This window comes from Staurois parvus, unplaced genomic scaffold (genome assembly GCF_062004578.1).
Source record: "Staurois parvus isolate SC_StPar_1 unplaced genomic scaffold, SC_StPar_1.0 ptg000151l, whole genome shotgun sequence".
Classification (NCBI taxonomy): domain Eukaryota; kingdom Metazoa; phylum Chordata; class Amphibia; order Anura; family Ranidae; genus Staurois; species Staurois parvus.
The window spans coordinates 19,555,177-19,580,958 of NW_028317947.1; the positions used below are offsets into that span (position 1 = coordinate 19,555,177).

Below are 25,782 nucleotides of genomic sequence, written 5' to 3' on the forward strand. Positions count from 1 at the left end.
CACTGCAAATGTAACAACAGGGAAACAATACTGCCATATTAAGAGAAGACATGTCTTGATGTGATTAAATATATTACTACTTTATTAAGAGAAAAAAAACACATTCTGTTGTTCAGGAGCAAATATAATTTTTTTTCAGTGCAGACTACAACAGAGCCAGTCAACTGATATGAGCAATGCCACTGTTATCCAGCAGCCCTATTTTTTTTTATTTTTTATACTTTTATTTTATTAGATGGAGGCAAATGGTCCTTAAAATAGGCCAGCAAGGCCAATATTTTCAAGTGATGTGCCATTCAGTCCTTTAAAGTACTGTACTATAATTTATAGCCTGAAGGTGTCACTGTGTTAGTGCTTTATATCTAGTTGTTGGCCATAGGCTTTCTACAGCAATAATGCAGGAAGGCACTTGCTTCTTTTTCATCAAAACAACACAAATATTCCCTTTACTTCACTTTCAATGATCCTGTCTGAAATGGAACAGAAACAGCTATAAGCGACAACATAAACAGTAAGCCATCATTTCAGAATGCACAGATATCCAGGTGGTAGATTTTCAGAATCTGATGAGACAATGACCACACCGAATGAAATATTATTTATCACATTCTCTACTTAACAACTGATTACATTGCTCACAGCAAGCAGATTCAAACTTCTGAATATCAGCTGTGAAAATTAAAGAATCTAATTGTTGTAGGAATGACAGTTTTACTAACTATACATTAATAATGACATCAGTTGGGGCACCTGTCTAAATTGGCATTCCAATGTTGTGTTGGAATGGCGGTTCTATACCTGCCCCTCATGCATGTCATAGCAAGACAGGTTTCTCTGTATCCACAGTGACATCCTGATATAAATGAAGACAGCCTGATAGAAAGGTGGAGAGGCTTACATGCCTATACATAGCAGTGCACCTTTTGTTTGTGCATATGAAAAGTTGAGTATAAAAAATTTTAAACAAAAAATATTGTTTTTTTTTTACAGAAAGCACTATATATTCTTTATTTTGAGCTTACACTATAAGACCACAGAAGATGGAGATAGACTGAGAAGCACCAGTAAGCAGGAGGAAGATATTACAACTGTGCCATAGGAGACTCCACTTAAAGGGACAAGCGCATGAGACCTACTTGTGAAGTCTAAACATAAGGTGAGAGCTTAGAGATGGTGGTGAAGGGATAACTGCACATGGTGAAAGAACATTTTGGAAGATTGTAACTGTGCGATTAAGAAAACACCCTACACAGGCTCAAAGATATCAGTAACACAATTACACATGTCTAGAGGAATATATGGACATTTGGGATTTATTTACTGTTATTGATTGATACATATTTACTTTGATTCATTTATAAATCACTTGCACATTTGTACTGCACGGCACTTTATCATATATATATATATATATATAGCCTAGGACTACAACTATAGCTTCCTCCATAGATACAGCAGAAGAGTGACAGCCACTTAGGGACAGGAATTATGTTATTTCAGGACTACCTGGTCATAATAAAGCAAAAAAGGTTGTAAAAAAGAAAACAAATACATCCACCACACCAATCACTAGCAAGCTGCAATATGTTACATCTTTTGTTTTGGGTTTAAATCAACTTTAAGTAACGAGTGTCCATGTGGCAAGCCTCGGAGAATGTATAATTGTTGGCACGTTTCATCTGACTATATTAGCATTGTAAAAAATGACTGAAGAGTGTATTCTCTACTTATGAGCAAGTGGTCATTTTTTTAAACTAAAATCTGAAGCAATGGAAAACTGGTAGTCTTGCCCAGCCATACAAAATAACAGCTGTCTTCATTTTAAAGGAGACCTATAGTCAGAGAATATACTTTCATTTTTTAACATCAACTTTGCAAAACAAAAAATAGTTATTTTTGACAATCCAATATACGTTTACTTAGAAAAATCTCCTTGTATGTTGTGAGTGCTGCTTATTTGCTGGCCATCTCTTTCCACAACTTCCTGGATTCTCTACATGCTTTGTAGCTTCTCCTTTGCTCATATTTTGGTTTATGCTAAAATTCTAAGAACTACATATCCCATGATACCTTGCTGCCTGCTAGCTAGCTGTACTGACTCCATCACCTGAAACTCCTCCTCTCAGCTCCTCTGTAGATTAGAAGGCAGACTCTGTAAAATGTGTGACACAGCAGTGCCTACCTAGAGGACATAGTGAATATATGTATACATTCAAGGAATATGTGAGATTCTTCACAAAGTTAGTCTACAAATTTCAAGATTGTTAAGATTAAAAGGAGGCTAAAAATAATGGAATTTCATTGTGATAAGGAATATATGATTTTACATTTTGACCATAGATACACTTTAATCTCAGGAAATACATCCAAATGGGATTATTTGCTACAATTGCATGGTACAAACTCTGGTGCAGCTCAAGGTTTTAGACTCCATTCACACCTGAGAATCGGTTTTTCGAGAGTTTTGTCAAGTGCTTGTATGCACGTTTTTGCACTTTTTATACTGCATTTTTAAAGCATTTTTGAACTTTGGCTTTTTTTAATAGCCAATAGAGATAATAATCATCAGTTTCATCATTCGTTGCTAGGTTTTTCAGCTTTTTTTTAGCTTTTTCATCAGCTTTTATATTTAGGGTTTTGGGTTAGGTGTTAAGGTTTGGGGTTAGACTTAGGGTTAGGGTTTGGGTAAGAAGTTAGGTGTTCGGGGTTAAGTTTAGGGTTAGGTGTTAGGATTAGCGGTTAAGTTTAGGGTTGGGTTTTAGGGTTGGGAGTTAGAATTAGGGGCTAGGTGTTTGGGTTAGGGGTTAATATTTTATGTATTGTCTTCTCATTATGCATTATTTATTTATGTATTTTTTTTAGGATTAGAGTGTTAATTAATGAATTCATTCATTATTTATTTTTGTTAGGGTGTTTATTTATTATTTTTTTTTACTATTATTATTATTTCTTTTTTTTAGGCTTAGGGGTTAAGGTTAGGGGTCAATTATCATAACTGATTTTTGCTCCTCAAGCTTTTTGAAGCTTCAAGTTTCAAGCTACAAATCGCTCAGATGTGAATGTGGTCTTATTGGCAAAACTTAAATAAACAAGCTGAAATTAGAAGCTGATTGGCTACCATCCACAGCTGTACCAGATTTTCCACTCTCCAGTTGTAGTAAATCTCCCCCAGAGTGTCCATTATTCTGTATGCATGGGGCCGGCACAAACACATATTTGCAGAAGATATTGGAATGAGAATTTTTTGGGTATGCAAGGCAATAAGAGCTTGGATACAGACTTCTATTTCTGGATTTGATGATGGTGGTGGTGGTGGTGGTGATAGTGGGGTAAGACCAGTTTTTTCTGCAATTTCTCTTTAACCCAGAGAAATAGCAATGCCCACATTTATGCATGAAACTTTCCTGGGCAAAGTTACGGTATGAGTACCTAGTGTTTGTGATCCTGGAAGGTGGACAGAAAAGATGTTAATACAAATCATGCAGGAAATGCTACAATCACTCACCTGAATGGAAGGCAGCTCGTGTCAACCTCTGATGTAGTGTTTTGTTGGCCTTTCTTGCCAGAAGTAGTGCTAGATCTTCAAAGTTTAGTATAAACATAATGACGTCTCCCTCTTCGTTCTTCACTGGAACAACATCGACCAAGCAACGCAGACAGGTCCCTGTGCGGGGGGGGAGGGTAGTTTATTAAAATCAAGTGTGAGCATGTACAAAATAAATAAGCACCATGGAAAACATATTAAGATGTCAATCAAGCATTAAAAATTTGCATCCTGGCATCCATCTTGTATAGCTGGTGATCTCACTGATCATATTTGTATAGCTGTCATTTACTCAGTGAGCCTGCATCCAAGCCTGCAAATATGTGGGCATGGTGTTCTCTGGTTTCCAAAGATGGCATTCCAAAACCTATAGAATAATATGTAACTGTTCAAAATGTCAGAATGTGATGATATTCTAAAACGTAAAGAACGCTTTGTAGCTGTGTATTTATAATTGTATGCCAAGCTGGGAAAATGTTTTTGGCCTTAAAATGTTGTATGGTCTACCAGATGCAATTTATCTTATGCCAACAGTAAACTGAAATGTGGAAAGCATACTCTAAACCTCCTAGACTACATGAAGACTAGTGTTTACAACCTGCCTGAGTTCCGTCTGTTACTAGCTCAGTTTGAAGCCAAAGGAACTATAATTCCTTAAACAGCCTGAAGGGTTCATTAAATCATGAGGCAGCACATTGGAGTCTGTCAAACAGAGGCTGATGTAAGTGAAAATGACTTGCATCCCCTTAGTGGTCTACAAGTCTTTCAAGCAGTTGACATATTGCAGGTGGTGGTCAGGAGGGCTGTCAAGCAGGCATAAGATGATTATTACCCAATCCAGTCCATTTTAGCATGATCTGGTGGCATGTTAGGTCTATAGATACAGTACCTTCACATACCACTATTTATTTTTGTGGAGGAACTGTTTTTTTTTTTTTTAAAGTGATCTCTATACCAGTACCATAAGATATCGGCATCCATTGCTTGAACATTTAGATGATACAAATGAATATGTTCTAGCTGTAATCGACTTTATAAGTGTTTGTCCAGTAGTTGACTGCACGCACATCTGACCATATATTTATGTCAATGCCTACATTAATTGTATTAATTGAGGTGAGCCATGCAGTATCTCTTATAGGGGCCCAGGATGACTAAGCAAAGACTTTGCTTAATGAGGAAAACATTCAATTTGACAAAGCCAGCCTAGCTATAATCTGAGACTGTTTAAAGCAGGGCTTAAAATTTTGAGTCTAGACCTACTAGCCAGGCACAAACCTTACTTTCCTCAGTTGCCCCACCCAACCTTGCCCAGGTCTGCCTCAAACCCCACCCCAGGCCCACCCCAACCCCGCCCCCTTAAAGCTTATGAAATTACATTTTTCTTTAGAATAAAGAGTCCAAAATATAAAACTGTATACAGTAATGTATATCCCAGCTCCCCTGTACTCCATTATAGTGATATGACATGTATACAGTACTTACTCCTTGAGTCCCCCGCGGCGGTGGAGAGGGTGTCTCCTCTCAGCAGAGGAGAGCGGACCTCTCCTGCACCTGTCCCCTCAGCGCCGGTGCCGAAGAAGCCGGAAACCGGAACTGGGCTTCATAATGAGGCGTGGAGTGCAGCCACTCCATCATCTGTGCTCGCCGCTCGCCACTAGAGAATTTCTCCTCGCATTTGGCGGGCGGGCGAGCAGCTTTTTCAAGCCCTGGTTTAAAGCATATATAAACCCAAAAGCAGGGCTGCATTCATTTTCTTTTTTCCTTTCTTTTTAAGTGGTCATCAAGTAAGTCTGTTATTTTAACTTCCTTTAATAGACCAAGCTTTCCAGCAAAAGTGGTAGTTAGAGGGTTAAGACAAACCATTTAACACAGACACGGGTGGTCAGCTTTTATCCATTCATGTACAACCTTTATCCCAAAAGGAAAAAAAACAGTTACTCTATTACTTAAAAGTGTTAGCAATTGGAGTTAGGCTTTAATTTGTTTAAGTACATTTAAATTTGCTAGTTCATCTAACTCTACTTCACAGGTTGACAGTCCTGCTGTCCAAGGGTGGCTCCATTATGCCTCTACAGAATGGAGCCACCCAAAGACAGGGGGTGTTTTACTGAAAGGATAACCAGGTGGGAATAAATGGAAAAAAAGCCTAAAGATGAAAACGAATGCATCCATCATTGGTAATCTGCAATATAATATATATATATATATATATATATATGTATATATATAAAATACATTTTTGTTTTTGGGTTTAGACACACTTTGATATAGAAGGAAGGCCAAACCCCTGGAAAAACCCACAATGATATAAAATAATTCCGTTGACACATTTTCAAAAAATGTGGACCCCTTATATTCAGAATTACTTGTTTCCAACTTCAATCTAACATCACTAACAATATGAATCTATAATTTTAGAGCCATTATCCAGATAAGAAGGAACAGGCCTGGATCATTTTTTCACAAACATTTTGAAAATCACAGTATGAAATAGGGATATGATCCAGTCGGGCAAAGTTAAAGAGGAACATAACCCTTCCCAGCTAAAATTTAGTTTTTCTCCTTGGTTATTGTTCCAGTATATAAATTAAAAAATAGATACCTGCTGGTCCATGGAGTCCAACGTTGCCCTCTTCCAACCCAAAGTTCTTCCTTGGGGCTCCCACCCTGCCATCTTGGATCGATATCCAGCACATGCACAGACATGTCAGAGTTCTTACAGGACCTGGCAGAGACCCATGACATGTCTGCACATGTGTAACATCATACTAAATCCTGTGAATGCGCAGACAAGCCATGGGTCTCTGCCTGTCTATAGGACCTAACATACATTGTGTCTGCGCATGTTTAGTGTGAATGTGCACATGTATAGACATATGGTTGCCAGGCCCTACAGACCCACAACATGTCTGCTTTCATACATGAGATTTGCTCAGATATCGCAGAGCTGCATGTTGAGGGCATGTGGCCTGGTACGGTTGAGAGGGGAAGGGGGAGCAGGGCACACGCATACACAGGAATCTCCATAGACAGTACACAGTGAAGAAGTCTCCCTCATTATTTCCACTACCAGATTGCATGTTCTTAGTGTTAGGCTTTTTTCTCTATTGATGACTGTTAACCATTGGTTGATCTTATAGCTATTGTTCTCTTAGGATCGAATGTTAAAGAATGTTATCTTTACCTGGTAAAAGGGAACAAGGAAATTATTGCACACATATTACAAACATTACAGGTATTATTCTTTCCACTTGCATTAATACTGAGACATTTCTAAAAAGAATAAAAGTATAAATATACCCCTATGAGCCCATCCACACTTGTGTGACTTGTCATGCTACTTTGAGGTCCAAAGTCATATGACAAGTTGCACCCCATGTTTCCCATCGAGTACCATTCATATCTGTGCAACTTCAAGTTGCAGTGACTGTAGTTCCAGCACTACTTTGGTCCGACTTTCAAGCAACTTGAGGGCCATAGACTTAAATGTAAAGCCTCCAAAGTTGCATGAAAGTCGCACCTGCATGACATACGTGCGACTTTTGTGTGACTTTGCAAAGCATAACAATCATTCTTGGTCAAAGCCAAAGTCGCACTGTAACGTTGCAATGAAAATCACTCGATTTTGAAGTCGCACAAGTGCGAATGGAGCCTAAGTGTCAGCTCATTCGCAGCAGAATGAATCCATGAAGCAGATACAACATACAGCACTAGAAATCTAACCAAACATATCAAGGAGGCCTACCTTTCAGTATGTAACTGGAAAATGAACTTGTATGTCACTGCTGTAGGAGCAAGGCTGTGGATAATAGGGTACCACCAGTCCTCCTGCACGGGGCCCAGGCAAGCAGGGGGCCCAGGTAGCTAGGTGAATTGGATGTGGGTAGGAAGGGTGATCTGCAAGGCGGGGAGGGTTCAGTTACTGGAACCAAACCCTGTATGGCTGGGGGGGGGGGGGGGCTGTCAGGTTGACTATATGGAGCCTATGGTTTCTAATAGCAGCCCTGTGTATGGAGTTGTGTGCCTTATAAAAGAATGTCAGCTATTGTTCAGTTTATTTGCTGAATGAAAACTGCAGCAAAGCAACAAGTTCCTTATGGCTGTGCATACCTTTTGGCATTGGATCCTAATGATTGATAAAAAAAAATCTCCTACTGTTGGCAATGTCAAAGATGACTAGTGCTTCTTGTAACGTATGGTATGTGTTACATCAGTGCTATCATATTATATCCTATTAAATATTAAACAAATCCAGAGTCCTTTTCCTGCGGACAGTAATGATTGCAGAGCATGTTCTGTGCTTGTCGTGCTAATATTTAAAAATGGGTTTCATATCCCCAAGCAGTATCCTGTGTTTATAACAGTTCTCACCTAAAATCCACCAATTAGAGTCTATGAAATTAGGAATAAACATACACTTTGTATTCTTACGATAGGCACATTGTAATTTTGCACTATACCACATCAATAATTACGCAGTTCAAATATTCCCTTTCAGCCCTGACTGTTTGAGCACAGCTGATGTAATTAATAGTTTGAAAGTGGCAGGAATTGCTGGAGGGCATTGCCCAGGCTCCCTAATGACCAGCCTGGAAAATACCAATTATATACTAGATCAAATAAGTACACAAAGGATCAGTACCGATTCATTCCACAAGAAGTCTGGTGTATAGAGGAAAGCCCTTCCCCCAATATCACAGCCTTTCATCCTGCAATTACTATAAGTCTTGTCATAGCTTTTTGTACGAAAATCGGAACATATTTTTTTTGCAGAGGCATATCAATAGCTATAGAAGCCCAGACAGCTGACATTGGGACTGGTGTGGGAGGGGGGGGCCCACTGGGAAGTTTGTTGAAGCAACCTATAGAAAAATCAGAGTGCATGTTAGAAGAACACATATCAGTACTGTTTCATTAACCCTGATTCCAGGCTGTTACTAGTCCCAGATCCCCTTTGCTTTCCTCCATCTGTGAGATGGTAGTAGTAGTCTAGTCATCCTAGTCATCCTGGCCATCCCTCCGATATTAACTCTGTATGCCTTAGACAGTCTTCCAGAGGCTAAGAAATCCCAGAGTGTCTCTTCAGTTAAAAACTAACAAGACATTTGAGGTTTGTAATTCTGCAAGAATGCATATACACACCAACAATGTTTTAATAAATAAAATTATCCACTTCATGCAATGCTGTACCCAAATTAAATTTATATAAATATTTTCACACAAATAGAGCTTTCTTTTGGGTGTTTAATCACCACTGTGTTTTTTTTATTTTTTTGTGATATAAAAAAAAACAATATTTTTTACTTTCCACTATAAAACATATCCTATAAAAAAATAAAAAAATCACAATCTTCATAAATTTAGGCCAAAATGTATTCTGCTACATCTCTTTGGTAAAAAAAAATCACAATAAGTGTATATCGATTGGTTTGCCTGAAAGTTATAGCATCTATAAACTATGGTATATATACTAGAATTTTTTTATACTACCAATGGCGGTGATCAGCGGCTTATAGTGGGACTGTGATAGTTCAGAGGGCAATCTGACACTAACTGACACTGTAATAACAGTGCAGGTGGCAGATTCTTTTGAGGACCCTAAAGTCACAGACTGAGCTCAACTGGCTTTCACCCCAGCCAGAGTAGTTAGACATTGACACTTCTGAAGCTGAAAGTGCTCACAGCTGAGGATTTCTACTATCCAGGGGAGATCAGCCAAGGAATGTTCTCTTGTATCCCTCTACTCTCCATCCTGACACCCCGATGGAGGTCCCTGGTGTAGCAATCATGCCCACAGAGATGGACGTGGTTCAACCATTTGGCTCCAAACCCTCCATCTTGTAGATCCTTCTCCCCCTCTTGGATCATCCCCCTCCCTCTCTAAGAGCCACAGTGATATTTGGTCGGTGTGTGTGTTGGAAATGTCACAGGCAGGCCAAAGCATAGCAGGAAGCTCTGAGCTATAAAACATCTCTGAGCTGGGTGCCGGGCGGTCTAAGAAGCTGAGCAATCTGGCACCTCGTAAAAGGATAACCCAAGCCTGCCCCTGAGTTCAAAGACATTCCAGAGGAGTAAGAAACTAGATAACATTTTTAAAATCCATTTTTCCCTATGTCTCATATCTTGGAATATAAGAGACTTACATAAAAACCAGGCATATCTTCAGATTGGCAACAAGAAGACAAACAGTTTGATATGTCACTCTCCTTGGCTGGAATATATAGGAAAGCAGAAAATTACAACTCTTGAACCATTCAAGTCTGTATTTTATATTTCATATCTAACCGTTCCGCAGATGCGTCTGCATATTAATATACCCGCGAGTGAAATGTTACTTGTGCCTAGGAAAAGTTATGAGCCAAAAATTAAGCTATGAGGGATTTTGGTTCTAGCTTGGGTATCCGCCCAGACAACCCCTCCCCAAATGAGGCATTGGTCCTTGGCTCCAGAGACACCCCCTGCTTGGGGACTACAAAATAGGCTGTCAGGCCTAAGAGTGCAAGTTGAAGAATTCTCCCGTTTAACATCAGAACCAACTTGGGAGATGGTGCCCTTTTGCTCTGAAACTTGATCTGCTTAACCCAAGGCTGATTGGCAAGTACTTTAACCCTTTAACCTCCTTTCTGTTACCTCTTTGCTGTGCTATTGTTCTCTGTATATTTATATATATATTGGTTACATCTTTTTTCTGTAAATATTTTTATTGCACCCTTTTGACCTTTTAGTAATAAATCTTTCTTTCTGAAAGTGTTGAATTGTTTCTATAGCTCTTTAATGCAACTTACGAATTCCTGCCGCTGAAGAGCGCTACTATGTGTATACATATATTGGTATACAGACGTTTATTTCAACCATCATAGTGTTATTGCTGATATTGCCGAGTTTCCTCTTTCTCTGTACAAAAAGGAGGTGGTGGCAGTGTGAAGGGTTATTTGTGTAATTAAACTGACCCAGCAACAATCACACTCAGGCTGCTGGTACATCGATTTGTGGTCCATTAGCTGGAAAATCGTTGTGCAGGGTGCAGCTGGGCGTGGCATTGTTACGCACGTGACATCGGGGTTTTAGATTGGCTAGTCCTTCGGTCACGAGTTTGGTGAGAAGGTCAGGGGTCTGACGCCGTGATCGTCACACCTGGCACCCAGGAGGGACAGGTAAACCCAAGATGGATGGTGGGGAAAGGCAATGGGGGGAAGGAGGTGGTGGGGGGGGAGGTGTTTGGCACCTTCCTCACCGCATTTAGCAGTTTCCAGGGCTGTGCATATCTGCAGATTTTATGTGTGTACACAATTAAACACATATATACGCATACACTCGTAATTTTATTAGAGGAACTGAACACACCTAAAAGCTGTATGCGTCTAAACTTCTTAACGTGAGTACTTTAACCACATATTTTACACAGGACCTTCTGCTAGTTCTGCCAGCAAGAACCCACATTCCATGCAGTACATATACAATACACATACTGCACACTCATGTGAATGAAGCCTGAGAAGTAACTCAAAGGAAACCTAAAGGCATATTAATGATAAACTTCACTTGGCTCTCAAAAAATACATGTCAGCAATAAAACTAAAACACCAGTCCATAAATCTGTGTGCAGTGTCTTTATTAGATTTGTCTGGACAAAAATACATCCACACCTGTCTCACTCACACTTGGTCCTGCCCAAAATACATGGGGGGATGGCCTTCACAGACCAGCTTCCATAATACCAGGCAGTCCACCTTGCCAGGGCACTTGCGTGGTGCAGAGATGGGGACATAAAGTGTGGGTAATGAGCAATCGTGCTCCGATATCCCACTACAATGTTTGCCATTGGCAAATCTTTGGGAGCTTTATGGCACCATCCCCTTATATGAGCTACCCTCAAAGAAGTGCAACAAAGTTATAATTTTTCCAGGTCAGAAGAGGAGATAATTTGGCTTTTTCTGATACTGGGGATTCCAGCATTCCCCCTGGCCTTACTAATACTTCAAATTACTTTTCAGGCAAGGTAAGTTTTGCCCTGGTGACATCCTCGCAGACTCTAAGTTGAAGACCAATGCTAAAATACAGCCAATGTTTGATCCACCATTAGATCACTGGCAAGTGCAGCAACTCACCCATTTGCTTACCAGTGTCCTTCATGGGGGATGGTCAGCTTATCTTAACACACTCATGGAAAATCTGTCTGGAGCTGGACTCCTCTACTCACGGAGTTTCTGAGGCCTATAATTGCTGATACGACCTCCTGAGGGTTTTGTCCCGGGATTTCTACTGCAATGGGAAAGGGGCCCGGGTCTAACACTCTCCACTGAGCAACAGGACCACATTCTTTAATTTACTCATCACTCCTCCATGGCTAGTAAATATCAAGAGCTGAGCTATAAGGTCCTTATGAGCTGGTACAAGGTCCCATCTCTCTAGAAGGAAATCTATCCTGATGTGGTGAACACCTGTTGGATTTGCAGGGAGGCTAAGGGTACCATGGTACACATCTTCTGGTCTTGCCAAAAAAGGTTTCTGATCCAAGGTGCAAGGCAGATACAGGTGGACTGCAGTTTTCCTCCAGAGAAAGACTGCTTTTCTGCATCGGGACTGTGTCAGGGCAGGGCTGTGGAACGGACAGGTAGGCCTAGTGGCAGGGTAACGCACTGGCTGACGACAACCACCACCAACAGACTGAAGTCCCTCAGGGCGCGGAGTCTAAGTCCCAGGCTGCCCTTCACCAGGGCCCCTGATGGTGGGGATGGACTTGACGCAACCAGGGACCAGGTCGCGGCCCCCGAGACACCCCAGCTGCGGTAATGGCCGCCGCCAATGGCGTGTAGCTGGTGAGAATGACAATAGCGTAGTCAGACAAGCCGGGTCAATAACAACGGGACAAAACAGTACAGAACAGTAGACAGAGAATCACAGGTCACGGGCCGGGTTCAGCAACGGAAGGTCAGATCAAAGGGAAACACAGAGAATGGTCTTAGTCACAAGCCGAGTCAGAATACCAGAAGAGTCACGAGCGTATACACAGAGCTGTAGCAAGACAAAGACACAAGACACAAGTGCAAAGAGCATGTGCAGATCCCAGGCTTATATGTACTCAGCCACACCCCTCTGGGGGATGGACCTCAGAGACCTGAAGGCATAAAAGATTCCCATCATGCTCAGCAGAAATCCAAGATGGATGCTAGCACATGGAGTAACATAACCTCTGGGAAAAGGTAGGACCTTGACAGTACCTCCTCCTCAAGGGCCCCTCCCCCTCCGCGGCTCAACAAAAGGTTTCTGAGGAAAGCGGGTATGAAACGCGCGGAGGAGGGCAGGAGCATGGACATCCTCGGAAGGAACCCAGGAACGCTCCTCGGGACCATAACCACGCCAATGAACCAGGAACTGTAATCGGCCGCGCACCAATCGAGAGTCCAGGATCCGGCTCACCTCATACTCCTCATGACCGTCAACCCGAATGGGACGGGGCCGAGGCAGAGAGGTAGTAAAGCGATTGCAGATCAGAGGTTTCAACAGTGATACATGAAAGATATTGGAGATCCGCATCCCAGGTGGAAGGGCAAGGGCATAGGCCACCGGATTCACCTTGCGGAGAATGCGAAAAGGACCGACAAAACGGGGAGCTAGTTTGGGTGTGGGCACCCGAAGATTGAGGTTACGAGTAGACAACCACACCCGATCGCCGACCTGGTAAGAAGGAGCGGGCAACCGTCTGCGATCAGCCTGGAACTTCTGACGCTGAGCCGAGTCCCTCAAAGCCCTCTGGATCTGCCCCCATGAAGAACGTAGGGCAGCAAGATGGTTCTCCACAGCCGGAATGTCCTGTGGTGAGAACCTCTCAGGTAATACCGCGGGTTGGTACCCATAGTTGGCCATGAAGGGGGACATCCCGGAGGAGGAGTTGACCGCTGAGTTCCTGGCAAACTCTGCCCAAGGCAGGAGATCGACCCAATCGTCCTGATGGTCCGAGATATAACACCGAAGGAATTGTTCTAAGGCCTGATTGGAACGCTCCGCAGCCTCATTGGACTGCGGGTGGTAGGCTGAAGAAAAGGAGAGACTAATGCCCAACTGGGAGCAGAAGGCGCGCCAGAATCTGGACACGAACTGACTCCCGCGGTCCGAGACAATCACCTTGGGCAACCCATGCAGGCGAAAAATCTCCCTGGAAAAGACCGTGGCCAGTTCTTGCGCTGTTGGTAATTTCCTGAGTGGAATACAATGGCACATTTTGGAAAAACGATCGACGACCATGAGGATGACCGTATGGCCCCGAGACACAGGGAGGTCTACAATAAAGTCCATGCCCAGGTGTGACCAAGGACGCTCCCCATTGGGAATGGGTTGCAGAAGACCCATTGGAAGATGCCGTGGAGATTTATTCTGGGCACAGATCGAACATGCCGCTACATAAGAGGCGATGTCGGCACGGAGAGTTGGCCACCAGAACAACCGAGAGACGACCCAAGACAACTGGTTTCTCCCCGGATGCCCGGCAGTTTTGGAGTTATGGTAGGTACGCAGCAGACGGGTGCGCAACCCCTCGGGTACAAAACATCTACCCTCCGGTCTCTCGGGAGGAGCGTCAGTTTGAGCCGCCAAAATCTGCTCCCCAAGGGGAGAAGTCAGACTGGTACGAATGGCAGCCAGGATATGATCTGGAGGTATGACCGAGGTTGGCTCAGAGTCCTCCCTGGACAACTCAGAGTATTGCCGCGATAATGCATCAGCCCTGACATTCTTGGAACCAGGCAAATAGGAGACCACATAGTTGAACCGCGACAAGAACAAGGCCCATCTGGCCTGACGGGGTGTCAATCTTTTGGCCTCCGAAAGGTAAGTCAGGTTCTTATGATCGGTAAGAATGAGGACCGGAACTGCGGAGCCCTCGAGCAGGTGCCTCCATTCCTTGAGAGCCAGAATGATTGCCAACAACTCCCTATCTCCAATCTGGTAGTTGCACTCTGCAGAGGAAAGCTTCCTGGAGTAGAACCCACAGGGAAGTAGGGGTCCATCGGGCGACCGACGTTGAGACAGGAGAGCGCCTACTCCCGTCTCGGATGCATCAACCTCAAGGACGAAGGGCAATCCAGGATTGGGATGAGACAGTATCGGAGCCGAAGTGAAGGCGGATTTCAGAGCCTCAAAAGCTACGATGGCCTCGGATGGCCACTCGTGAGGATTGCTGCCCTTCTTGGTTAGGTCTGAGAGAGGTTTTGCCAGCGTGGAGAAGTTCCTGATGAACTTCCGATAGTAGTTGGCAAAACCCAAAAAGCGCTGAATGGGCCGAAGACCATTGGGACGAGGCCACTGCAGAACTGCCGAAACCTTCTGAGGGTCCATGGAGAATCCCTCCGCAGAAATGATGTAGCCTAAAAAGGCAACTTGGGATCGATGGAATTCGCACTTCTCAAGTTTACAAAAAAGTTCGTTCTCACGTAATCGTTGCAGCACCTGCTTGACATCCTGGATATGGGACTCCATGGAGGCAGAGTAAACCAGGATGTCATCCAAGTAAACTACCACGCACTGCTGCAACAAGTCACGAAGGACATCATTTATGAATTCCTGAAACACTGCGGGCGCGTTACACAACCCGAAGGGCATCACCAGGTATTCGTAGTGCCCGGTTCTGGTGTTAAACGCGGTCTTCCACTCATCCCCCTGTTTGATCCGTACGAGGTTGTACGCCGCCCTAAGGTCAAGTTTGGTAAAGACTGTTGCCCCCTTAAGGCGGTCGAACAACTCAGTAATCAAGGGAATCGGGTATGCATTCTTAGTGGTGATTCGATTGAGACCCCTATAATCGATGCAAGGCCTCAATTCACCACCCTTCTTCTTTACAAAGAAAAAGCCCGCTCCTGCTGGGGAAGTAGACTTACGAATGTGCCCCCGGGAAAGTGCATCCGCAACGTACTCCTCCATGGCCTTATTCTCCGCAACCGAGAGAGGATACACCCTGCCACGCGGAGGAGCGGCACCGGGTTGCAAGGATATGGCGCAGTCGTAAGGACGATGAGCAGGTAAGGCACCAGCGCGTACCTTATCAAACACGTCCTGGTACTCCCCATAATCAGTGGGCAACGCAGAGTCTGAGGAGGCACACAACACCTTAACCGGCCCACGGATGCACCCGGCCCCACACTGTGGAGACCACGAGAGAATCTCGGCAGTTTGCCAATTGAAGGTTGGATTGTGCATCTGGAGCCAGGGATACCCCAAAACCACCGAATAGTGCGGAGAAGAAATCACCTGGAAACAGGCCAACTCCCTGTGAACAGCCCCAATAGCTACTTCAACTGGCATAGTCTCGTGGGTAACTTGCGGTGGTTGCAGGGGCCTGCCATCTATCGCCTCGAGAACCAATGGGGTAACTCGAGCCTGCAGGGGAATGGAGTGCTGGGCAGCAAACGAGCTGTCCATAAACAACCCGCCGGCCCCAGAATCTACCAACGCCTGGGCCGTCACCGAGCCCTCCGCCCAAGAGAGGACAACGGTGATCAGTGGCTTATCTCTGCAGAACGCCGGGGACGAGGAGACTCCACCCAAGATCTGTCCCCGACAGGATCTCAGGTGCGAGCGTTTCCCGGACGGACCGGACAGGACTGCCGTAAGTGCCCACCAAGACCACAGTACAGGCAGCGACCCTCCCGACGCCGAGCGGCCCGCTCTCCCTCGGAAAGGCGAGCAAACCCCAGCTGCATGGGCTCACCACCAGACAATCTATCCCCAGGAGGCGTGGGAGGAGAGGGAGGAATGGGTGGGATAGAAAACGCAGGTGCCAGTCGATTGGAAGGCCTCCGCAGGCGTTCCTTGAGTGAAGGCCTCTCCCTGAGCCTGGTATCAATCAGGATCAGGAAGGAAATTAGTGCTTCCAGCTCCACAGGCAATTCCTTGGCTGCTATCTCGTCCTTCAATGCATCAGAAAGACCCTGAGAAAACGCAGCCACCAGAGCCTCATTGTTCCAACCCACCTCTGCTGCCAGGGTACGAAACTCTATGGCGTACTCGGCCACGGTCCGTGAACCCTGATGCATAGACATGAGCAGCTTGGCAGCCGAGGCGGAGCGAGCCGGTACATCGAATACCCTACGGAAGGCATCGACAAAACCGGAAAACTCGTGAATCACTGGGTCATTCCTCTCCCATAAGGGATTCGCCCAGGCCAAGGCCTTGTCTGAGAGTAGTGAGATGAGGAAACCCACCTTTGACCTCTCAGTCGGAAAAGCGTAGGGGATTAATTCAAAGTAAATCCCCACCTGGTTAAGGAACCCACGACACTGACTCGGCTCACCCCCAAAGCGCTGTGGAAGAGGGGCTGAACCGGTCATACCTCTGGACACCGCGGGTGCCGCATCAGCCGCGGCGGTAGGCACAGCAAACGGAACAGCAGCGGGAGCGACCACCTGCCTAATAACACCAGGAGTAAGGTGCGCGGTGCGTGCCAGCAGAGTTTGCAACGCCTGAGCGAACTGATCCAACAGGAGATCCTGTTGATCCAGTCTGGCGACCAACATTGGAAGTGAAGGCGTACCTGCACCGTCAGGATTCATGGCACTTGTGTAATGTCAGGGCAGGGCTGTGGAACGGACAGGTAGGCCTAGTGGCAGGGTAACGCACTGGCTGACGACAACCACCACCAACAGACTGAAGTCCCTCAGGGCGCGGAGTCTAAGTCCCAGGCTGCCCTTCACCAGGGCCCCTGATGGTGGGGATGGACTTGACGCAACCAGGGACCAGGTCGCGGCCCCCGAGACACCCCAGCTGCGGTAATGGCTGCCGCCAATGGCGTGTAGCTGGTGAGAATGACAATAGCGTAGTCAGACAAGCCGGGTCAATAACAACGGGACAAAACAGTACAGAACAGTAGACAGAGAATCACAGGTCACGGGCCGGGTTCAGCAACGGAAGGTCAGATCAAAGGGAAACACAGAGAATGGTCTTAGTCACAAGCCGAGTCAGAATACCAGAAGAGTCACGAGCGTATACACAGAGCTGTAGCAAGACAAAGACACAAGACACAAGTGCAAAGAGCATGTGCAGATCCCAGGCTTATATGTACTCAGCCACACCCCTCTGGGGGATGGACCTCAGAGACCTGAAGGCATAAAAGATTCCCATCATGCTCAGCAGAAATCCAAGATGGATGCTAGCACATGGAGTAACATAACCTCTGGGAAAAGGTAGGACCTTGACAGACTGTCAGTATCCGGTTTTCACACAGACAGCTCTGCTCACTGTACTGACAGGCCGTCAGGTGGTTACTCCGCACATTTCTGCAAACACCCAAGAGCCTGGGCAAGAACTCTTGTTCTAGGAGGCTGTCCTATCCATGGGATTGGTGAGCAGGTGGATGCCCAACCTCTTTCTGTCTTCACTCTAGAGGCACTGCATGCAGACACCTTTACATCTCAGTACTAAGAGATTTTTGCGTTGAGCAGTATCACGACTTCTCTGTTTACCTTCACTGAATTACTAGTATTCACCAATGCTTATGGGCTCCACCATTGCCAGCAGTAGACAAGGGATACCACCATATCAGGAACTTTAAACATTGCAGGACTCGAGTTGCAATCTCTAGTTAAAGGGGCCTTTTCTCTTCTAAGGCCATAGTTATTCAACTTAAGGTTTTTATGCTAGAATATACATTTAGATAATGCTCTGCATGCTCTATTGCGGTGGCACAGAGGAAGCTATTAAGTCAACAAGCCTTTTCTTCCCCCTCTTGCTGCTGGTGTTGCAGTTAAATAGTTGAAGCTTACTACTCATGACTGTATAACCTGTTAAACGTTGCTAATTGATTATTCCTATTTTACCAGTGTTTTTATTGGTTAACTGGGGTTGTATATTTATTTTTTGTTTTTATTTATTTTAGATACTTATACAACGCCGTCAATTTAAGCGGCGCTTTACACATATATATTGTAGATTCACATCATGCTTTTATGCATTAACTGGGATTGTATATCCTAAATCCATTATTCCTGTAGCCTACTCTTTTTAGAAAGTCTAATATAGAGGTGTTACTAAAGAATTGTGTCTTTTGCATTACTATCCTATACTGTTGAAATATGTCTCAGATGTGTCAGAGGTGTTGGGAGGCTTGCAAGGTCAGGGCAACCACTGGGGATTACACAAGGCTACTGACAAAGTGTGGCAATTTATACAAAGTATAGCAATCATTTTTATACACAGAGGAGTATAATTTCTGTATACAGTTTATTTTTGAATTCAGGTTAAGAAATAATAGATGACATTAGATTTTACAGGTCATGTTCCTTCCTAGTATATTTGAGTTTTTCCACTTTCATGTAAAAGAATTACAAAGTGGGGCAGGTACCTTTACATCACAATAATGATCTCATTTCATATATGTGTGGGGCCTTTAACTAGGGACACTCAGCTAACCTGTCCACTGCTATATCGAAGTAAGGACCTTTCTGTCCTCATCAGAACACACGATAAAGTGAAAAGTTGCTTTACTGTAAGTAATAAGAGGACCAAAGCCAGCCAATATTCACAGAACAAGCTCCCAAGGGGGAGAGGAGCTCAACATCACCTCCTGTCTTCGCTTCTAAGAGGTGATATTACACTTCTGAATTCCTGACGTGTTCATCTCACAACCTCAGATGAGACAGTACTGGACTGTTGTAATCAGTATGAAGACTAAAAGTAAAATTCCGCTATATTGTTAACATTGTTAGGTTTATTAAATGTAATATTGATCAGAAAGACATTTACCTTTCACAAGACACTAATAAAGAGATGTATAACAATGCAAGGACTGGCAATACCCCCTGAAGCCTAACTGCAGCCACATATTTTTAATTTTAAAGACTTGGGTAGAGTGGGGAATTATTACAATTTATGGCATTTTTATATGTTTGTGACTTCTGGTACAATATTTTTTATTGAAAAATTTGGGAAGAACATGACATGTGCATGCAAAACAGATAAGTCCCATGCAGGGGACAAAAGTAACAATGTGACACAGTGATATCAGGATGGTAATATAGGTTTTACAGTGTACAAGACTATGAACCAACTACCTCCGGCAAACGGTGTTGGAGGCAACTATGAAAGTCTGGGTTCAAGGGCCCAGGGCTGGGTGCAAGAGAAGGGAACAGGGGAACCCATCCACTAGGGGCAGAGGGACCGTAGTCCAAGTGTGGGTGGGGGGAATACAGAGGGGTGAGGGGTGAGGGGGGAGGGGAGGTAGGAAAAAAAAGGGGAGGGAGACAAAGGAAGAAAGAGGGTTGAGAGAGAAAGAAGAGATAAAGAGCAAAGCTAGACTAGAAAGAGGAGTGAGGTTCCTGCAGGCTAGGTTATGTGCTATGGGATCCAGGAGTGCCCAGCTAGTTGGGTGTAGGGTCGGGAAAGCATAAGACCACCATGGGGCTCACACTTTGAGGAATTTGGAGTGGAAGTCATGAAGGATCATGGTCATCTTCTCATGAATCATTACGATAGTCAGGATACTCTTCACAAACCGGATTGAGGGTTTCTTCTGGGTTCTGGTTTTAGTGCACTTGGTGGCAATAAAAAGGTATGTGGTCAGTTTCTGTTGATGGGAGAGGAGGTCCGGGATTGGACAGTGGAGGAGCGTGTATCTGGCGTCCTTATGAAAGGGCATGTGGAAGAGTGTCGTCAAGACGCCAAAGACCCTCGGCCAAAACCCCACCAAGTGAGGGCAAGACCATCAGATGTGGATGTTTGTGACTTCATTGGAAAAGGTTTCCCCCATCTCCTGTCACTGTGAAACTCATACAGGAAATAGAGTGTATGGCTGTCACCTGGACGAGAAGGTATAGATAGCAATTAAAACATTGTCAGAAGTTCTAACCCTCCATCACTCTCATTAAAAATGTGTTGTATTTCCATCATTTCGTGTTTTTACATGAATTGGGGGGAAACATCCCCAGTGGCATCACAGATGGCATTAAAAACATGACAGAGGCTCTGACCCCTTTTTGTTCTATGCAAGCAAAATAAAATGTTTTGGCTGAATTTGGGACCAGGACAAAATTGTTGAATTGCCTACAATACATTCCTTTTGATTTGACAACAACTTTGACACTGCTTATAATAAAAAAATGTTACATATTGTATATCAGGGTTTTTGAGAAAAATATAGCTTTTGTAGTGTGGTACTGTATTGCATTAGGTTTGAAAGTGCTTTAAAGCAAAAATCAAAGATGATAAAAAACATTTTTCATTTTCTTCCATTTTCAAATGTCAATGAGCACATGAACTGATGAGCTCCTTGTGCTGCTTATTTCTCTCTGCTCTACTGTACAGGGGATTGCAAGAGGCTGAAACCAGATTAAATACAAGTACTTATGCTACTTGCATTTATAAATTAATTTAATGATGTAATAATGATTATATAGTTGCATGAATTTATAGTGTATATAGTAAGTAGTTCCTGCACAACTTTGGTCCAACTTTCATGTGACTTGAGGGGCCTAGACTTCAATGTAAACCCTTTCACAGTTGTATGAAAGTCGCACCTGAATCATATACATTGTGTGCGATATTATAGAGCACAAACAATCACCCTTGGTCAAAGCCAAAGTTGTACCAAAGTCACACTCATCCAAAGTCGCATTATATCGCACTGTAAAGTTGCAATGAAAATCACACGATTTTGAAGTCCTACAAGTGTGAATGGAGCCTAAATAACTTCATCCACAGAGCTGTTATTATTTTAAACACAATAAACTGTTTAGTGTAAACAGTATCTATATCACTGCTAAAAATATGTACATGTTTCTGTGATTAAACATCAGACACAACAGTCCACCCGTGATAAACAAATATAACCACCACATTGCAATATTCCAAAGTTGACCATTTGTTTTTTTTTAATACTAGTAATAGTGGTGATCAGCGACTTATCTTGAGACTTTGATTTTGCGGCAGGCAATCTGACACTAACTGACACTGGGTAGAAACTGACTAAATGACTGACATCTCCAGTGACACTAATACAATGATCAGTGCTAATACTATACACTGTCACTGTACTAATAACACTGGCTGGGAAGTCATATTTCTGCTCTCTGTTTAGAGCCCTGTGTTGTCAGAAAACACAGGGCTCTGAACTGTCATTCGCTAAGCCGATCAGCAGGTCCCAGCCATAAATCATTGGTCAGGACCTGCTGATCAGCTTATGCAGTAGCAAATGACAGCACAGAAGGGGTGGGGGGGGGGGGGGCGCATGCATCCCCTAACTCGGAAATGCCAGCTCACATACATGCAGGGGCGTATCTACCGCAAGACAAACAAGGCGTTTGCCTTGGGTGACATTTTGCAAGGGGGCGGTGCCACTCCCAGGCAAAATGAATACAAGTGGCAGGTGACAGAGGATGGAGAAGGTAATGCAATGTAGCAGCTCCTGAGGATGGTGCAGAGGAGATGAGTCATTCACTGACTTATCTCCAGTCTCAGCTGGGACCCACAAGAGGCTGCAGGCTACTGGATGGTGTCATACTCTCCTTCCCCGTTCTGATCATGGCTTCAGCGGTGGCCAGCGGATGTCATTCTGTGAGCTGTGGCGCTGAGTGCAGGAAGAACGCAATATCTCTCTCTCTCTCCCCATCCATCACTATGACATCACTTGCACCAATTTAGATTGGGGGGGGGGGCAATTTTTGTCCTACCTAGGGCAGAACGAAACCAAAATACACCACTGCGTACATGTATGTGGTCTGGCACAGCGGGCCGCTCTGCCACAGTAAAACTGCAGTAGGCAGTCCTTAAGTGGTTAAAGTGGAACTAAACTCTCTCAATCAACTTTAACTATTTTTAATCCTTATGCTGCTAAAATTGGTATACTTTATTTACTTGTTTTCAACTTTTACATTTCTTCAATTGCTTCCTGGTTTCTGGCCTAACATTTTTTTTCTTTCATCTGAAGAAGGGGCTTTGTCAGCTAAGCACATGCTCCTGCCTGCAAGCCTGAGCTAAGGGCAGATGAATTACAGGCAGTAAATGCTACATGAATCATCTGCCCTTACTACAGCTAGAAATGCTAAGGAGGTGTTTTTCAAAGTGATTTTTCAACAAAATAAAGCATGGAGACATAGATTGGTTGGTGAGTTTGCTTTGAATATTAAAAATGAATTAAATAGTGTTTTCTGGTTGTGGTGATCAGATTTGTTCCGTTTTAACTATATAACCAGCAGCGTTTATTACAGCTTCATATTTCCTACTGTTGACTGTACTACTTTACTTTCCATGTTTAGTGTTTTTGGATAAGCTGGTATTTGTTGGTTATTTTTGAAAGTAACCTGTGTCTTATGGTGCTTCATGGAAAGATGGGGTCATACAGCACCACAGACAGGGATCGCCACTTGTGAACCAAGGCCCACCTCCTGGCCAATCTGGTCATGATGTTGGCAAGGTCTTTCCCTCTCTCTACCTCTTCATCTGATTAATTTTTCATATTAAACCAAAACAGATGGGACTGAGATTAAAAGGAAGGTAGGATTTAGCAGAACACAGACTCACATTCCTGTCAGTGTGGCAGTTAAACCTGGGGGTGGGGGAATTCTTGACGTGCACCAGCTTTAACTATTTATCTGCCAAACTGCAAGCAAACAAGCCCCTTTCATAGTTGATTATGTGTGGTTAACGTTGCCACTTGTGTCTGTAGTAAAGACATAAAATAGAGCTTTTTTTAAAAAAAAATTCAAACAGATGTATGCACAGATCTCTAAAGCAGTATACACTCTAACCTGAATTGGGAATGAGAAAGGTGCTGACATTGGAAGGGTTAATGTACCCAAATCTAAAGAACCTTATTAATTCGGAGTATTTGGTGACGTTCTGAGGCTTAAAATCCTATAATGAGTTCCCTAGAGTAAACTGAGGCTTTATACCCACACTGCTGGACTTAGATCTTGTGGCAAAAAAGAAAACCATAAACAGAACTGCATCAAGAACAAGCTGCTCACCTGTATAACCTCCTCAGTAATCCCCCAATCAGCAAGCAGGGTATGTTCTTTTCTGTTGCATAATACTTTCCACATCCAATATTTCTGTCGACACACAGCAAACTCTTTTTCACCTTTTCTGAAGTATAACCTCTCTCTATGTACAATATGTTACCTTTGCTGCCCATGATACTACTGGAGATATCACTTCCTTCTAAATACCTAACATCATTTTACTGACAAACTTATTGCTGAAGATATAACTTACCGCTATATACCCAACATCGCCTTACTGCCCACCACATTCCTGAAGATCTTGGAATAAGCCCATATCCCCTTACTGCCTACCATACTCCAGGAGATATTTTGTCTTGGTGTAACCCAACATAACCATACTGCCCTTCATACTCCTGGAGTATTAATTCTTGGTATAACTAAACATAACCATACTACCCTTTATACTCCTGGAGATATTACTTCTTGCTATAACCCAACATAACCATAATGCCCTCCATACTCCTGGAGATATTACTTCTTGATATAATTTAACATAATCATACTGCCCTCCATACTCCTGGAGATATTACTTCTTGATATAATTTAACATAATCATACTGCCCTCCATACTCCTGGAGATATTACTTCTTGGTATAACCCACCATAACCATAATGCCCTCCATACTCCTGGAGATATTACTTCTTGGTATAACCCAACATAACCATAATGCCCTCCATACTCCTGGAGATATTACTTCTTCGTATAACCAAACATAACCATACTGCCCTCCATATTCCCAAATATGTTACTTCTTGTTATAACCAAACATAACCATACTGCCCTCCATATTCCCAAATATGTTACTTCTTGTTATAACCAAACATAACCATACTGCCCTCCATACTCCTAAATATATTACTTCTTGTTATAACCAAACATAACCATACTGCCCTCCATACTCCCAAATATATTACTTCTTGTTATAACCAAACATAACCATACTGCCCTCCATACTCCCAAAGATATTACTTCTTACATACTGCCCTCCATACTCCTGTAGATATTACTTCTTGGTATAACTCAACATAACCATACTGCCCTCCATACTCCTGGAGATATTACTTCTTGGTATAACTCAACATAACCATACTGCCCTCCATACTCCTGGAGATATTACTTCTTGGTATACCTCAGCATACCCATAATGTCCACCAAACTCCCAAAGTTTTGACCTCTTTTTATAACCTGATATAACCTGAAGTCTTCTTGGTATAAGCTAACATTCTCTTACCACCCAAAGAGGACAAAGACAGAACTAAAACCTGACAGAGGTTGTCTCAGCTGTGAGCACTTTCCAGAGACAAGCAAGGGCAAGAGGAATGTAGAGGGAGGAGGGACATGTCAGCCTCTGCATCCTTTTGCCTCACTGAGCAAGCTGCAGCTATGAATCACCAGACTCCTTCTTAGGAGATGTTGGATTACCTGCAGCAGAAGTGGAAGGGGGCAGGTAAGTCCTTATAACTAGGGCCAGAGAGCACTTTGAAACATGGGGCAATGTACGACATGTATTTTTCCTACAGGGGAAAGAGCTGTAAAAATTATTATGATATTCTTTAATTCTTTCTGACCTATATATATTTAATGAGGCTAAGGGTGTCATTAAAAGAGATATAACCACCTAATATATTTAGAAACCATTCCCATCAAGGTGAGAGGAGAGCACCTCTTAGGCCCAGCTGAAAAAATATCGACTTAGGGACAAGGCTAGATCATATGAAAATACTTCTTAAATACATTTGGAATTCTTTTTTCTCAGAGTTCCTTATAGAATGAAATGTAATAGTTTTTGAAGCCTATGTGCTGCTTTGGGATACCATAATGATAATATTACCCATGCATTTTTCATATTCCCATTTATTAACTGTCCTTTTCCTGGCTAAATCAGGAGCAGGTTTCCTTCCCACAGGCAAAATTGTGTTAATGGCTTAAAAATAAAATGGAAAGATTAACGGATAGAAATATTTAACCCTACAATAGAAAGTCTTTTTTTCAAGAACTTATAATGTTCTTTCTTTTGTATGATGGGGTGCTTTTACAGTAAAGAATGGATACTTTAGGGAAGGAAGAATCCAGCAGAACAAACTATGCCAAGCTGAAACTTTCTTCAGTGAGCATTAGATCTGGGTATGCATGTAGTGTGCGGAGGGGCCACAGTTTGTAATGGACAAACACTAGTAGATCTTCCAAGAATGACAACTGATGGCAGATCTACTTATTGTTGCTTGAAATTGTGCCACAAAATGATCCCA

General features: G+C 43.4%; 1 protein-coding gene and 1 long non-coding RNA gene across 3 annotated transcripts in view; one reads left to right on the forward strand and one right to left on the reverse strand.

The window, feature by feature from the left end:
- Positions 1-25,782, reverse strand: part of KCNH6 (potassium voltage-gated channel subfamily H member 6) — a 247,120-nt gene that overhangs the window by 78,759 nt on the left and 142,579 nt on the right. For both annotated transcript variants that reach the window (XM_089674594.1, XM_089674593.1), the window contains exon 3: positions 3,506-3,664. In XM_089674594.1, the coding sequence (XP_089530720.1) occupies positions 3,506-3,664 (159 nt within the window). The remainder of the gene's footprint in view (positions 1-3,505; positions 3,665-25,782) is intronic.
- The window catches only part of LOC149464587 (uncharacterized), a 145,757-nt gene continuing 120,971 nt past the window's right edge, over positions 997-25,782 (forward strand). Inside the window, exon 1 of the long non-coding RNA XR_016312366.1 lies at positions 997-1,156. This is a non-coding gene — a long non-coding RNA (uncharacterized LOC149464587). The remainder of the gene's footprint in view (positions 1,157-25,782) is intronic.